Raw genomic sequence first — 17,351 nt, forward strand, 5'->3', positions numbered from 1 at the left:
TCGCCTGTCTTTGCAGAAGATTTTGTGTCATCAGTTCCACCCACATCAAATATTACAGCCTCTCCAGCCTTCGTTCATGTTTCATTAGACATGCAGGAGCTTGTTGGTGGTTCAGACAAAGGCAGCTTGCCCGCGCTGACTGGTATTAGATTCATAAATGATAGAGGATTTCTTGTATTTAATGAACAAAAACAAGTAAACAAAGCCTATAAAAAGATGATGTTCATTTCTTCAAAGAGGTAGCATCTGCATTATTTACACTCCCAAAAGAGTACATTGTTTCTTCGAAGTGATGTGATCAGGTTGGTGCCATCGTTGAGATATAACAGTGTTCACAGGATGCTATAAATTATCTGTCAACTAAATGTTTTAGTACCAAATCTAACCAGGTAAACACAAACACAGACTTAATAGACAGCTCCACTACCCCCATAATGAGACCATTTGTTCCCCATACAACCAGCAGACTCTCTATGGTGACACCTGCCTTTGATCAATGGACAAACCGTGTTTTGGAAGCCATGGCCACATCTGTCACTCCACTCTGTCCCGTTTCCATTCTCTGCATGTAAATATTTTATGACATGAATTGTTCTATTAAAATATATATATAATACATTGTGTAATTGTTTTATTCACTGGTGGCGCTGTCATGTAGAAAGATTGTAAGTTTCGCAGGATTTAAAAAAAAAAAAGTTTGACATTAATGAGGCTATTTACAGTATAACTGTGATAACATCCGTTGTTGGTATTCTCTCTGCCGCACAGGGCGATAATCACCACCAATGAATTACTCTCCTGCTAAACTTGATTTATCGCAGCACTGTGAACTTTCCAATCAAAAGGGACACATTTATCAGCTGTAGCTTTCTTTCTCGGAGAGCGATGACTTGAGTCACATTGTGAGATCACACTTTAGGTTTCTTATTTAGTACCGAGTGTAGCTTACATGGGAGTGTTATCTGTCTGTGGGTGCTGTTATTTGCAGTGTTGAAATGAAGAGCACAGTAAAAAGACAACTGGCTCATCAAATAAAGGTATCGCAGTACTTCTGGCAAGGCTGACCTCAGTATTATATATTTGCAATGTAGCATGTTCACCCCGTCCTTTGGTAGAATAAAACATGTGACAACAATTAATAATAATAATAATAATAATAATAATAACTTGTTGTGTTTACATTCACTAAAGCGAGACCAGTGCAGTTAATTACTTTAATTTTAGAACCAGATCATAGTAATGTAGAAGTCCCATGGCACCTGGAAAGTGGGCTGCATGCCTTTAACAACTAGGTTATAGCATAAAGCGTGTCTGTCTGGTCAAAGTTTTCTTTTCCGTAGCCTCAATTGCCTCTTTTTCTCTTTCTTCCCTTCTGCTATACCCCCCTCCCTTCTGGTTTCCTCTCCATCCTTGCGTCATTGTTTTGAATGTAGCATCCTCCCGGCTTGCATCCCCTTCTGTCGGAGGGGAAGGTGGAGCAGTGGAGGCCTGTGGAGGCGTGTGCTGCACCGACCAATCGCAGCCCGCCTCGGCCGCCGGACCGCACATGTTTACAGGCAGCATTCCGCCGGTAGAGGCTCTGCTCGGTCGGAGTCACGCACGGACTGGATCTCCGAGTAGCCGGCCCCGGAGTCACGTAAGGGCCGTGTTTTCGACCGTTTTCAGCATCGGCGGAGGGATGACGACGTGTACCTCCGAGCCAAGTGAAACAATTCGACGTGTTTGCTTCCGCTCTTCGACGTCTTTAGTCGCCGAGTCACGATTAAGCCGCAACTTTGTCAAATCGTGTACAAACGTTAAGTCGCGTCCCGGAAGTAGGATCCGGTCCGTGTTTTCGCTCTGCCCGCTCAGCTCGCGAGGAGCAGTTGGGAAAACAAACAGGTCGAGCGGATGAAGCCCGGTAGCCGGTTAGATGTGGAGGTTATTTAGCGGCAAATGAGTCGCGCTCGTGTTGACGTTTTTTTTCTCGGTTGCTAATCGAAAGTTCTCCTTCAGTTTTTGGTGCATTTAGGCTGCTGTTTTGAGTCCTCGCCTCCCGAGTATGTTGCCGCTCTCTAACATTGTAACCAGGGCTGTTGGAGCGCGTAGTCTACCCGCTGCGGTTTTGTGTTTTTCTCGACGTTGTTTACCGATTACATTTCGACGTTTAATGATTTAAAAATTCGGCGTTTTTGTTGCTGTTTTGTTGGTTTGCCGGCTCTGAATTCAGCGAAACACTTTTCGACATGCATACGAGGCGTTTGGTGAAGCGGTCGATCCTCGGCAGCCGCGTCTATGCGCCGAGTCCGACGGGGGACGGTGCCCCGGTGACAGGAGTGGTCCAGGCTGTCAAGCAGCACAACAGAGACGTGTCGGCCGCCGGAGCCCGGTGCAGCGTCTACACCGTGCTCATGCAAGACGGGAGCTTGAAGGAGTTCTCCGAGGAGGAGATAGCCGCGGGGATCAACCACATTGTAGCCAAAGGACCGCTTAAGTCCAGCTTGAAGGTGTGTGTGTGTGTGTGTGTGTGTGTGTGTGTGTGTGTGTGTGTGTGTGTGTGTGTGTGTGTGTGTGTGTGTGTGTGCGCGCGCGTGCGTGTAAAGCGTCCCGACCCGGCAGGCAGCGCTTCACTGTTATTGTTGTGCAGTGTTTTGCAGCGTTTAACCGCTTCCTGCACGGAGCGGATTTAACGGTGTCACCACCACCGCCGCGGTTGCTGCTGATGCCACTTTTTATTTTTTTTTATTTAACCAGCGGGGACAAAACCAGCATAACTCAGAATAGAGATAATGCAAATTGGTTTGCATATTGCATCAAATACCGGACTATACTATCATGACATTTGGCGACATACTATATATATATATATATATATATATATATATATATATATATATATATATATATATATATATATATATATATATATATATATATATATGGGACAAAGGCCTCGATAGGGCCTGCGCAATGTTTATGTGGGCTAGTGGGTGGGTGAGCCGAGGCAAACAAACACGCTCTGACTGCAGCGTTTTGGGCTGATGTAAACACCTGGTCCGAGGTTTTTGCACATAGGCTTATGATTTATACACATCATATATAATACAGACAATGTTGTGATTCATGCCTTTAATTGCACATATGCACTGAAAGAATGTATTATATTTTGGACATTTTCATTGATGAATAATGCTACAGCTTATTGTCACCCTGTTGAATGGCTTTATGTGAACTCATTCTGCACAACACAGCTGTTATTGTTTAACAAAGGCTAAATGTAGATGCGTTGGGCTTCCAGTGACATTTGAGGCAGAATGTGAAGTTCTGATGTCCAAATATGTAATCCTGATATGGGTCTAATTAGCAGTGACCTAATTGCCTTAATTTCCAACTTCCAACTGAATATATTGTGCAAATCCAGCTCTTAGATGAAACACTGTGTGTGTGTGTGTGTGTGTGTTGTCCTTTTTATAGTGAGGGAGTGATGGAGGAATGCATGTGACCGAATAACAGCTTGTTGTTGTTGTTGTTTAATTGTTTGATTGTCTGCTGATTTTAGATTTATTTTGAATGTTGTGGTTTTGTGCCTGTTTGCATTCATGCGTGCTATTTTTTTCACATGTTATCGATGTAGTAACTTACAGGCTGTTAAGTCTTATTTCAGTAACCAAACGGAAATGTTTGGCTGCTGTTTATTACCACACATGCTGGACTGCTCACATTTCCTGTATGTGAATGTGAGATATAGGGACGGTGCTCCTCTACAGATATAGCAACAACACTCAAATGCTCGCAAATCTCAAATTTAAGCTGTAAATGAATCATTAAAACTATAAAAACTTGTAACAAAGAGAAATGCAACAGCTCTGAGTGGAGAATTTTTAGAGCAGTTTTGGGAATTGCATTGTAAACTTGGGTTATCTTGTTTTTCATTTGCATGTTTGTGTATGCAGAGGTGCACTCAACAAGAGCTGTTGCACAATACAGTCACCGGTGCAGGCTGGAGGAGTGCAGCTGAGGCGGAGAGCGTAGTCAGCACGATGGTCGAGTCGCTTTCAGCGCTCAATTCTCACTGAGGTCGAAAACAAGCCATGAAATGAGGAGGAGGAGGAGGAGGAGGGGTGGTGTGTGTGTGTGTGTGTGTGTGTGTAGAGGGGGTGGGGGTTACACATGTGCCTCTGCTGCTTTTTATGTACATGGACACGCTTTCTCCCATATGTGTATTTGAATGTTGAATGAGTTAAAACTGACTACTTTAAATGTTGGAGTGGTGGTTGTTTGTGAGGGCATGCCGCCCTGTTTGCGCAGCAGCTGTACGGCCAACAAAGCAGGCACCACCATGGTTGGCAACGGGTATCATGCTCCAAAGAATCTGGATGCCTGGCCCATTGCCCAGTATGGCAAACGAATGCCCCCCTGGGGGGGGGGGTGCACAGAATGCCACTTGTTGACTTGTTGGTTTGTGCAAGTGTGTGTTGTGTGAGCAATGCCACACAGAACCCTCGCTGTTAATAAAGAGGCATTACTTTTTTTTTGTTTTGCTGGGCTCTTCTTTTGTTGGCCTTGTTGTTGTTGTTTGCGTTCGTACGCTGACGTGGGAGTCAATGAAGCAAGCTTGTTGATGGGATCTGAGTGACTCTTTGTTCTGAAGCGGGGGTCCCAGTCAGGCAGGCCGGCGTCGGCTGTCCTTATTGGTTGGCTGAGCAGCATCAGCACGAAGCACAGCGACCGCAGGGTCACGTCCGGAAGCTGCCCGTGATGATGTATGATTAATCTTCTCACGTGAAAGGTGTTTATGTTTGTGTCATGTGTGCTATGAACACACAAACACAGGTTTGATATACACATACAGCTAGTATTTAAATAAATATTACTGTCGTAGAATACTTGATTTTCTTCGATTTAATGAAATAACCATGGTAGGCTACATGAGTCTCATGTCGTTTTGGGACTTCATGATCCATCCATCCATCCATTATCACCCGCTTATCCGGGGTCGGGTCGCGGTCGTAGCAGGTTCAGCAGGCCGACCCAGGCCTCCCTCTCACCCGCAACACTTTCCAGCTCATTCTGGGGGATCCCGAGGCGTTCCAAGGCCAGCCGGGAGATATAATCCCTCCAGCGTGTCCTCGGTCTTCCCCGGGGCCTCCTACCAGTTGGACGTGCCCAGAAAACCTCTAATGGGAGGCGTCCAGGAGGCATCCTGACTAGATGCCCGAACCACCTCAGCTGACTCCTTTCGACACGAAGGAGCAGCGACTCGACTCCAAGCTCCCCCCTGATGTCCGAGCTCCTTACCCTATCTCTAAGGCTGAGCCCGGCCACCCTACGGAGGAAGCTCATTTCGGCCGCTTGTATCCGAGATCTCGTTCTTTCGGTCACGACCCAGAGTTCGTGACCATAGGTGAGGGTTGGAACATAGACCGACCAGTAAATGGAGAGCTTTGCCTTCCGGCTCAGCTCCCTCTTCACCAAGACGGACCGGTACAGCGCCTGTTTTACTGCTGCAGCCGCACCGATCCGCCTGTCGATCTCCCGCTCCACCTTACCCTCACTCGTGAACAAGACCCCGAGATACTTGAACTCCTTCGCTTGGGGTAGGCAGTTTGCCCCCACCTGGAGGGAGCAATCCGCCGGTTTCCGGCAGAGCATCATGGCCTCAGATTTGGAGGTGCTAACTCTCATCCCTGGCGCTTCGCACTCGGCTGCAAAACGCCCCAGTGAATGCTGGAGGTCACGGTCCGAGGAGGCAAACAGGACCACATCATCCGCAAACATCAGAGAGTCGATCCCGAGACTCCCGAACCGGATCCTCTCCGCCCCCTGGCTGCGCTTAGATATCCTGTCCGTGAAGGTCACGAACAGGACCGGTGATAAAGGGCAGCCCTGGCAGAGGCCAACACCCACCGGGAACGTGTCTGACTTACTACCGAGGAGACGAACACAGCTCCTACTGCAAACTCCCAGGACCCCTCCAGTAATCTTGCGAGGGTAAAGAGCTGGTCCACTGTTCCATGACCGGGACGGAATCCGCACTGTTCGTCTTGAATCTGAGGTTCGACAAGCGGTCGGAGCCTCCTCTCCAGCACCCTGGCATAAGCTTTTCCCGGGAGGCTGAGCAGTGTGATACCACGATAGTTCGAGCACACTCTCCGGTCCCCCTTCTTGAAGATGGGAACCACCACCCCGGTCTGCCAGTCCATAAGCACTGTTCCCGACCCCCATGCGACACTGAATAGGCGTGTCAACCAAGACAGCCCAACAATGTCCAGCGCTTTCAGCATCTCAGGGCGGATCTCATCCACCCCTGGCGCCTTGCCACCAAGGAGCTTTTTGACTACCTTAGCGACCTCTGCCAGGGATATGGGTGAATCCCCCCCAAAGTCTTCCGGCGCTGCCCCCTCTCCGGGGGACATGTTGGCCGGGTTTAGGAGTTCCTCAAAGTGCTCTTTCCACCGCCCGACGATGTCCCCAGTCCGGGTCAGCAGTTCCCCCCTGCTGAGAACAGCCTGGGGTAGACCCTGCTTTCCCTTCCTGAGCCGTCGGATGGTTTGCCAGAACTTCCTTGAGGCCAACCAAAAGTCCTTCTCCATGGCCTCCCCGAACTCCTCCCATGCCCGAGTTTTAGCCTCCGCGACCATCGCCGCTGCAGCCCTTCTGGCCCGCCGGTACCCGTCAGCTGCTTCAGGAGACCCCTGGGCCAGCCAGGCCCGAAAGGCCTCCTTCTTCAGTTTGACGGCTTCCCTCACTCCCGGTGTGCACCACCGGGTTCTCGGGTTGCCGCCACGACAGGCACTGATGACCTTCCGGCCACAGCCCCGAGCAGCCGCGTCCACAATAGAGGCTTTGAACAAGGTCCACTCGGATTCCATGTCCCCAGCCTCCCTCAGGATTTGTGAGAAGTTCTTCCGGAGGTGGGAGTTGAAGACCTCCCGGACAGGATCCTCTGCCAGACGTTCCCAGTTCACCCTCACTACACGTTTGGGCTTGCCAGGTCTTTCTAGCCGAGTCCCCCGCCATCTGATCCAACTCACCACCAGGTGGTGATCAGTTGACAGCTCTGCTCCTCTCTTCACCCGAGTGTCCAAGACATACGGCCGCAGATCAGATGATACGATTACAAAGTCGATCATTGATCTCCGGCCTAAGGTGTTCTGGTACCAGGTACACTTATGAGCCACCTTATGTTCGAACATGGTGTTCGTTATGGACAAACTGTGGCTAGCACAGAAGTCCAACAACAAAACACCATTCGGGTTCAGATCGGGCAAGCCGTTCCTCCCAATCACGCCCCGCCAGGTTTCTCTGTCATTGCCCACGTGAGCGTTGAAGTCTCCCAGGAGAACTATGGAGTCGGCAGGCGGCGCCCTTTCCAGGACCCCTCCCACCGACTCCAAGAAGGCCGGATACTCCGAAATGCTGTTTGGTGCATAAGCACAAACAATAGTCAGAGCCTTACTCCCCGCAACCCATAGGCGCAGGGAGGCGACCCTCTCGTTCCCCGGGGAAAACTCCAACACAGCGGCGCTCAGCCGGGGGCTCGTGAGTATCCCCACTCCCGCCCGGCGCCTCTCACCCTGGGCAACTCCAGAAAAGGACAAAGTCCAACCCTTCTCCAGGAGCTTGGTTCCAGAGCCCATGCTGTGCGTGGAGGTGAGCCCAACTATATCTAGCTGGTACCGCTCCACCTCCTGCACCAGCTCCGGCTCTTTCCCCGCTAGTGAGGTGACGTTCCACATCCCTAGAGCTAGTCTATGCCGCCAGCGATCGGCCCGCCCAGGTCTCCCGCCTGGCCCGCCGCCCGGCCTACATAGCACCCGACCCCGATAATTCTCCCTGCGGGTGGTGGGTCCACAGGGTGACTGCTGCTCCATGATGTTTTTTCGGGCTGAGCCCGACCGGGCCCCATGGGCGAAAGCCCGGCCACCAGACGCTCGCCGACGAGCTCCCCTCCTGGGTCTGGCTCCGGGAGGGTGCCCCGGTTTCCCTTGTCCGGGCAAGATAGCTTCAGTCCGTGGGCTGCTTATCATCAGGGTTTATTGGACTTCATGATATCAATGTTAATTAGCTATCATTATGACCTTTGACCCATAAAGGCTCAAGACTCGTTATGCTTGACAAATGGCCCAAAGCGAGTATGGTTATGAGTTTCTTTGTGAGTGGGAGAGAAGGAGAATGAGAGACACTCTGGGTATTTATTATGTGCACACACACACACACACACACACACAGATACGCGTACACCAGCTTTGACACATGCAACTCCCTTTTCACAACCGATTTGGCATGCTTCACAATATCCTGGCTCTGTGAAAGGCCATCACTGTGGAAGGAAGGAATTACTGTTGGTTTTATCTGAGGAGTACCCTCGTCGTACACACAACACCTAATCTTTCTCGAGCCGGTGTAATCCATCTTGTTGTTTTACTCAAGTCTGTGTTTTCTCAGAGTGTTCTACACACCACTGAGTGTTTGTGCGACCAGTCTCGATCCTCGATCATGAGCGATAGTCAATACTCATTTCTCCTGTTTTTTTTACCTCAATCAAAGTAAATTGTTCTCTGTGTGTGTGTGTGTGTGTGTGTGTGATTGACTAGGTGCCATTGCCTTTTCTACAGTCAGCCCTAATCGTGTTGCAGTGCTTTCAGATAAGGTTCTAGATCATTCACACACACTCACACACACACACACACACACACACACTGGCCTGCATGTTGTACTCCTTAACGCTCCATTGGCATGGGCAGCCGTATGTGTCACTGGCTGTGTTTTGGCCTTTTTGTCAGTATGTTTCTAAGAGCCTGATGGCTTTAGTTACCTACAGAGATGTGTATGTGTTGGTGTGAGTGTAGGTGCATGCAGGTATTCATGTACTGAAGCATGCCATTTGTTGCTGCCATTATGTTGGGCTTCTTTTACATCGCTACAGGTGGGTGTTTTCAGATGGCAGAAATGCTTTTATTTTTTGATTATTTGTCAGTTGAATAGTTTATGTTGGGAACTGTGTTTGGCGCAGAGATGTTATTTTGTGTATTGCAGTTTTGCTGTATTGAGTATGTTTATTATTAAGTTATTAAATTCCGATTCGCCCACTTTGACAACTTTGCCTTAAACATTATTCCATTCCGATGTAAACATTTGATTTCTGCTAGATTCAACCCATCTGTAGCTTATAAACCAGTTTGGTTTAAATCCTGTATGTTACACTTCAAGTAACTTCAAGGCAACACAAACAATCCATACGTTCGCTCTCCATGGTAGGGTGAGTCAATGGCCGATGGAGTTATTTGGCAGATTTAAAATCACCAAAATAAGAGCTTTTATATCTCTGGCTCATCAGTATTTAAGGTGTCAAACATTACAACAAAAAAAGTCTACAAACAAATGTGGTCTGGTGCACTTTGAGGCTAGATTTATGAAGACCATTTAAAAAGAATGAAATAGACAAATAAATGATCTTGTAAACAATTCAGTCATAATCACATTGGTTGTAAATTATTATATAGATGATAAGCAAAAAGTCAAACACATAAAGCATGTTAAACGTCCATGTTTCAAGACAGGTTGGGTGGTTTTGCCGACCGACACTGCGCAGCAAACCACGATCAGCATCGTGCTCTGAATGATATAAGGTCAACATCAAAGTTTTAAAATGTTTCTGATCCTGTAAAATTTAAAAAAGATCAACGATTCTCATGATGCTTTCCCTCATCAGCATTGTTGCCAACTTGCCAACATGGTTCTCCACGTAGGCGCTGACTTAATCTTCTTTGCATCCATCTCCAGCATAGCTTCAGTAACGGAGCTCCAGAGAGCCATAAGGTGGAAGGCGGCTCCCTCAGCCCAGAGGCAGTGGACGAGCAGCGGTTTTCTGAGGGCAAGCGTGTCGGCCGGGACCCCGACACCCGTTCAGTGTCCCTGCTAGAGCACAAACGCAAGGTGGTCTCCTGCAGCATCGATGTCCCTCATGCCAGGTAGGTGTGTGTGTGTGTGTGTGTGTGTGTGCTCGGTAGCGTGTGTGCGTCATCAAGTCAGTTCTTTAACAGGGAGAGTCTGATTCCTGTCTTAGAGAAGTTCATTGAAGGTTTATGACATAGATGTCATCTCATAAGTAGGACATGGTTAATATGGGCTGACATCCCGTTTTTTTCATGTGGTCCTTAAGGCCATTTTTAGCAGACCACTGAATGCAGTCCACTTTTATTCCATTACATATATATTTTATTATATGCCACCATACATGTTGCACTTCACCTCAGTGATGTCTGTATGTTGGAATGAATGTGTTTTTAGTCTTGTATCAAAATTGACACATCAAGGCCATGAAAGTCAACTAACACAGAACATTGCATTGTTTCCGGCTTCGTAGCAAAGACATTTACATACTTTATAGCCAGAATAGACATAAGTAGAAATACGCTTACAATTTGTGTGGGAGAAGCTTTCATGGAACACATTTACACAATACAAACAGTTGTTATGTTATGATGCTAGAGCTGTTCTTTCACACATTCAGTGACGCTTTTTATACCATGTACACACACACACACTCACTCGCACGTGCACGCGCACGCGCACGCATCTTATAAAGAAACAACACTCACTATTAAATGTGAAACACTCATACCTTGTAAAGCACCGTGCTGTTATCGAATATCACTCCCCATTACTTATCCTCGTGCTGCTGGAGGAGTCAAATCGATGGCAACTTGCTAAAAAGTACAATTCAAGTCGCCCGTCTGAGCCGCTTTATCACTGCAGCCTGAGCGCTGCTGTACATTTAATAGTTATTTGCTTTTGAATCATTGATTTGGTTCTCTTTGCCCATTAAGAGGAAGAATCTCCTTTAAAACTGAATCTATCACATGGATTAGAACAGTCCCATCCTAATTGGCTCATTGCATAGGGATTGCCATAATATGTATATATTTATATGGTTATTGTGGAATGGCTTATTGATCATCTCTATGCCCTTGCACAAGTTTCATTCTAACTTTATAAACCAAACTCCTGTTTATTTAACACACACACACACACACACACACACACACACACACACACACACTTTAATATCGCACCCAAGTCATCTCTCTCACCAAAATTCCAACAGCAATGTGCCAAAGTATGTAATGTTTTTATTTTGCCTGTCTGTGATCATCAGTATGATAATTGGCAGCCAAACACCCCACATAAGTAGAAATAACCTTAGATAAGGGTTCAATTTTCTCCCTACATTAAAACATCGGCATTATGAAAAATAATATGCAACGCCTTTGGAAACATTGGACATTGTGGAATACCATCTGAGAAGCTGTCGGTGAATTTAGAGTTTCATTTTTTCAAGAGTGTGCTCAGCAGACACAAGCTGAGCTTTCTCTTTATGTTTCTCTACCTGAAGAATGTAGTCATCTCCTGCCCGGTAAGAAAGAAGAAAAGCAGGTATGTAAAGCTGTGTGTGGAGAGGAGACACTTGGAACTCGCAAAACACCCATTTGGTTTCTAAGTGTGGCCCATAATCTAGGTTCTGCGACTATTTCATGTTTCAGGCTTTGTAATATCCTCACAGTAAAAGTCCAGCTGTTCATCCCTTAATGTCAAAGGCTTTTTTATGTCTTAATGAAAACGCTGATTTCTAACCAACCGCCCGGACTTGACGTCTAATTATTTTGTGTGTACCACTTCAAAGCCTGGTACTCTAAATCCAGCGATCTATTGTGCTTGTCAACTGCAAAACGAGACTTTGAAAAAAGTCTATTTCAGTCCAATTTGTAAAGCGTGCTCACACAATCAAGAACATGGTAAGTTCATTCTTGCTACATTTTGAGAGCAGTTATGACCCCAAGTTCCTTTCTCAGATATCCCTAACCTCAACGACACACAGCATCATCTTTATTGCCTTAAAATTAAGATACATGGCTCTCATCATCTGCACACCTGCGACCGAATTTCAGCGCTGCTCTGGCACTGGGAAAGAAAGGGTGTCGCCACAAAATAACGATTATCCGTAATGGAGAAAAGGGGAGGGAAGAGGCTTGGAGGGGGCGAAAGGGCACGAGGGAGTAACAAGGTAATGTGAAGGAGATGGAGAGAGCATGTTTATGGACATGATTCTGATTTATGTGTGTGTAACTGTGAGGATAATAGCAAAAGAGGAAAAAGAGAGAGACGGAATGCCTGAGGATTTTTCAGAGCTAACTCTCCGGAGAAGTCTGACCTTGAGGTTGTTAATTGCACTCTGAAAAGTTCCCTGTCTCGCTGTTTGATGGCTCTCCAGGTCCCTTGAAACCCAGATACAATAGGTTTCCTACCTCAATGCCTCGTCTGCAATCATTGGGAAAAATTACAATGTACCAAAGAGACGTTAGACCTCGAGGGTTTTGTGTTGCGACATTTTCTGGTTCTCTCAGTTGGTCCAGCTCTCATTACTTTATCGAGTACCCCATTCGTCGTTTTTGTTTACTTCACCCGTATTTTGTCGGATATTTCTCCAAAACTCAATGGGTGTCATTCCATGATTTACCTATTTTCTGCTTTGCCCCAACTCCCAAATGTCCGAAGAAATGTCTTCCTTTATGAAATGTTTTTCAATGTCTTGAAATAAAGAGACATGGATTTGCTTGCTGTGGCAGATTTCTGATTTGTTTACACCATATTTATTGTCTGAGTCTTGCTTTTCAGACATACTCATTGTCACAGTTGCTGGTTTTAGCCAGCTGCTGGGCCTTCTCTTTCCTTCAAAGAGCTTATGTTTTCTCTATCCAGGAAACAGTCAATTGTAACAAGAGCTGGCGGGGCATACCAGTGGAAACAAATGGCTTGGCTTTTGACGAATAGCATTCTGGGGACTAATTGCTAGCAGGGGAAGTGGATTATAACTTTAGTTAAAGGGGAAATCAAGAGAGTGCTCTGCTTATTATTGCAAAACCCCAAAACAACAGATCTGAGGATTCAAATCTTCTCCAGCAGTCAGCAATCCCTTGAATGAAGCAGGGTTACTCACGTTTGTGAAAATAGCTGGACCCCTTGCTGGTCCTCTATGATGTTGTAATTTCTTCCTTTAAAAAAAAAAAAATGGAAGTCCGACACAATGACCACATTTAATCTGACTTATGGTAAAGGATGACCATTTCACATAGCTGTAAACCAAAGCTGGTGGGGCTGACTTCCAAACCCAATTTGATGCCAAAACAGTTTGTTATTGTACATTTTTATTGTTGATCAGTGTATTTGCACATCACCCAGTTCGCTGTGCTGAGCCAACCATGTGTTCCTCACTCGGAGCCTGGTGCATCAGCCAACTCAGACATGGAACGAGCCCAAAGACTCCCCATCTTCAGCAAAAGAGGCCCAAAGGGACTCTCAAATTATTTCTGGTCTTTTAATAAAGTGGCAAGGTTTCAAAATCCTCTTGTTTTTCCTTTACTCTTTGTTTTGTTTGCCTTTGTGGTTATTTCTGACCTTTTTTACGGAGCACTTTTAGTGCTATTACTTCTTTTGCACAATGTGTTTGTGGCAAAAGAGGGAGTTTCAAAATGAGAGAAATGAGGGGAGGGCAGGGCGGGTGCATGAGAACAGTCCGAGTTCTCCAGAGAGTGAGCGAAAGAGTGAGAGAGATGCTCAGCGTTAGCCAAAGAAAACCGTTTTCCTTGTTTGGGTGCCAGTGGAGTTCAGAAACCATGCGATTACCATCTGAAAAGACAGCTCTCGTGATCTCTACCTCTCTTTCTCTCTTCTTTTCTCCCCCTCATTCACTGTCTCACTCTCACAGACTCAATGTACTATATTATCTGATTGAAGTTTTTCCTGCAACAATTTACTTGACCAAACCACATGTGGTTGGTCAAATATCAGATAGTTCTCACAAAACAGAGCTTGATGTTGTGTTTAATCCTGGCTCAAGAGAAGCCAGTAGGGACCGACCAGGCGTATTGAGCCAGTCTCATATGAGCTTAAAATGTCTTATCATATCTTGGTACCAGGTGCATTTGTGTTTTAAAAGGGATCAGTATAATCTTGAAATCAATTTTGGGCGTGTCAGGTAACCAGTGCTAACATACTAGAATTAGAGTGACATGATCTCATTTTAGTCAGGGTTACACATTGTGTGCACCGTTGTAATATCAGGGCCATTCGCTTAACTCCCACTTTCCATCTTGTGTTTCAGTATAATATAACTCAGTTTAATGGGACACAATGAAAGATGCACAGAAGGAAACCAGATAAGACAAAAGCACCTTGTGTGTTGTAGATTGTCATTGCGATTTTCTAACGTGACACATTTTCTTGAGGCTTATTACATAGTGGTCTAAGTGAATTATTTAGATATCAGTTTTTATTGGATGTTCTATCTCTAACTGGATTGCTCTATGTAACAGGATTCACTTGAGTTTGCTTTGTTCAAGTCTTGAAAACCTCCTCAGTTGATTGCACTGAACCTCTAATCTCAGATACAATTGTCGAGTCTTCATGGATCCACCCCCCCGCACTGTTAACGCAGCTTTAGATTTATTGCACATGAACCAATCAAAGACAAAGTCCTCTCTCTTTGTCAATATCCACGGCAAACTCGTGCGAGCCACATCGAGATGGCTCGTTGGACAAGTTCTAACTCCTGAGAAAACGACCACCTGTGATGCCGCATGAGTGGAATTGTGAGTTTACATTTATATGCAAATGTGCTATTTAATTAAGCGTGCTGAATATCGGCGAGTTTGGGTGGGGGAATGCTTAACCGCGGACCAGCAGACGGTTCAACCTAAATTCCCTGCAAACATTTGCCAAAGCACTGGAGCGAGGTTTGCATGTGTAGACAATGTGTGTGTTGTTGTGATCGCAATCCAGGATTTACATTCACTTTAACAGCAAAAGACTTCAGAGATACTTTGTTCATTGCTGTACATCTGGCGTGCTAATTACAACATCAGTTATTGAGAAAATAAAGATTGTACCAGTTTTGACATCAAAGGTTTACTGCGTGCAGTATAAATGAAATCCACAACATCCACTACAGTTTATCTAAATAAAGTAGTTGGCACCCAAGAAATGTAATGCTGATCACTGTGACGCCAGCAGTAGAATTGACTCATGTGTCATCTTAAAGCCATCTACACATAAATAACTATTTGCAGTTATTGATGTTGTAAATAAATATAGTTCTTTATTGTTGTCATGGGATTTGGACAAAATGTGTTGGCCTGACAGCAGCAATGGCATGAATCAACAAATGAATCAATCTAAAGCCTCACAGAAAATGTCACTAGTATGCTAATTAGTCTTCCATCAATGTTGTTGTGTCTGTATGGTAGTTTTGTGTTCACTAATTCCCTGCCTGCTTTCTATAATGCATAGTGCGAGGCCTCAAAGCCAATGTTTATGTGACATTGGGCTCTGTGGGCCCTCTGCTGCTTCAGACTAATCCATAGTCCCAGGCTTTAATGGACTGATGGCACAGAGAGCTACAGGAAAACAAAAAAGCTCTAATTGGTTCTATCGACTGGCGTGCGTTACGGTCATCTAGGGTATGTAGGAGATGACACCTATAGACGACAGTGTCACACTCTGTGTCCAAACAGAAGCACCAATTAAGAGGTGCAATGAGTGAACTGAACTTCCATTCTCTAAAGTATGAAGTGAGAACTTCACCTGCACTGGGCAGTTTAATTAGTAGATACTGTGTTCAAGTCACCTCCTGAAATGATGAGCATAACTGAAATAATCGTAATTCGTTTTTTTATTATAGACAAGATAACCATAATCTAACTGATTGTTAGAACACAACCGTATTGTTTATTCATTTTATTTATGTGCCGACGTAAATTGTTGTTTGAACCTAGTTGTCTTTATTGATCACTTGTGTTTCATGTTTTATTTCCTCTTAAATGGAAGTCAATTAACCTGTTTTCCAATAAAGCAGTGGGAAATTAGCTATTTGTCTAATAATAACCTATTAAAAACAAACCCAGCCTGACAGGAGTACCTCCTCCCTACATTATTTCTAATTATGGCCATCAATTTTGAAGCTCCATTGAATTTGTTTTGAATTATTGATATCTGTCAGGCTGACAGGCTTTATTAATTAAAATGGAGATGTACTAATTAAGTGCACGGCATGTGGGTGTCATAATTTTAGCCCCATTTTAATTTGAGTGTTGCTCATCAATTTTATCGCAGAGTGGCCGAGCGGTTGGGCGAAGGTGCGCTGGAGGTGCCCTCATGTGACATGTGTGCGTTTCAGTATATTAGATACCACTCCAATTTGCCACTTTTCAGATTGGCAGCGGCGCCTGCTTTAAATGACTTCCATTCTTTGTCAATGACAGTTTGCATGAGAACATGAATTATTTTTTTATCATGATCCAAGGGGAACAGAACATATTACTTCCTCCCATGAGCTGCTCGCCATATATTTATAATGAGGGACCACCAAAATATACTTTTAATCAATTAACAATAAACACTGGAAAAAAATGTTTTAAAGAATTGTGTGCTAGTCTCATGCAGACACGCATTTTAAAAAGGAACAATGTGATTCCTCCCAAAGGGTCCCACATGTCTAAAAGACTTGGAACAACAGTTCAGTTTGCTTCAGTTCTTCTGTTTACAGGGTAAACTGTGAGTCAGTGGTTAGCTGGTCCGTCTTTCAATCGGAGGATCGGAGGTTCAATCCCGTCAAGTCCCCAGTCGATGTGTCCTTGAGCAAGACTCTTAACCCTGAATTGCTCACCGTATCTGTGTCTACGGTGTATGATTGTAAGTCGCTTTGGATAAACGTGTCAGCTAAATGAAATGTAATGTAATGTTTATCAGAGTACTTGTGTGCATGTTTATTTAATGTATTAACACGTGTGTGTTATGGATGTAGTGAGTTCACACACGTTATATATCAGCTCTGCCATGTTACTCACCTTGCTGCCTGCATGAGTCATATCACACATATACACAGGTGTCTTTGCTTTCTCAACAAATGTTTTGCAGCCACTCAGAAAGTCTTCCCCTCAAGCAATGCTTTGACAACCTCCGATCCAGTCAATATGTCTCCACAAGTGTAATGACAGTTGAGTAATTGATAATGAAAGGACTTGTAAATCCAGTATATAATGGCATCCTTCTGGAGAATTGACCGTGAATCCTCAAACCGCCCTTTAAAGGTTATAAAGAACCCACTTTGAAAGAGTTAATTGTTGTCAGGGTCCGAGTGATGCTGTGAAAGGTTTACAGGTAGTCTATTAAAGCATATTCCTGTACATTTTACACCAAGTGATGTCACTTATTTGTCAACTAAAACTTTGTCTTCATATGATCGTTTAACTCGAGTAATGAATCAAAGTCATGATGGCTGCGCTAATTCCCAGTGGTATGAATCCACCTTCTGG

General features: G+C 45.1%; 1 protein-coding gene across 2 annotated transcripts in view; it reads left to right on the forward strand.

Annotated features, from left to right (window-relative positions):
* The first annotated feature begins 1,715 nt into the window (after positions 1-1,715).
* znf704 (zinc finger protein 704) overlaps positions 1,716-17,351 on the forward strand; it is a 41,192-nt gene continuing 25,556 nt past the window's right edge. Inside the window, exons 1-2 of one of the 2 annotated variants that reach the window (XM_034545547.1) lie at positions 1,716-2,486; positions 9,766-9,953. In XM_034545547.1, the coding sequence (XP_034401438.1) occupies positions 2,226-2,486; positions 9,766-9,953 (449 nt within the window). In that variant the 5' untranslated portion in view covers positions 1,716-2,225. The remainder of the gene's footprint in view (positions 2,487-9,765; positions 9,954-17,351) is intronic. The other variant, XM_034545546.1, reaches the window with a different exon arrangement.

This window comes from Cyclopterus lumpus, chromosome 11 (genome assembly GCF_009769545.1).
Source record: "Cyclopterus lumpus isolate fCycLum1 chromosome 11, fCycLum1.pri, whole genome shotgun sequence".
Lineage (NCBI taxonomy): Eukaryota > Metazoa > Chordata > Actinopteri > Perciformes > Cyclopteridae > Cyclopterus > Cyclopterus lumpus.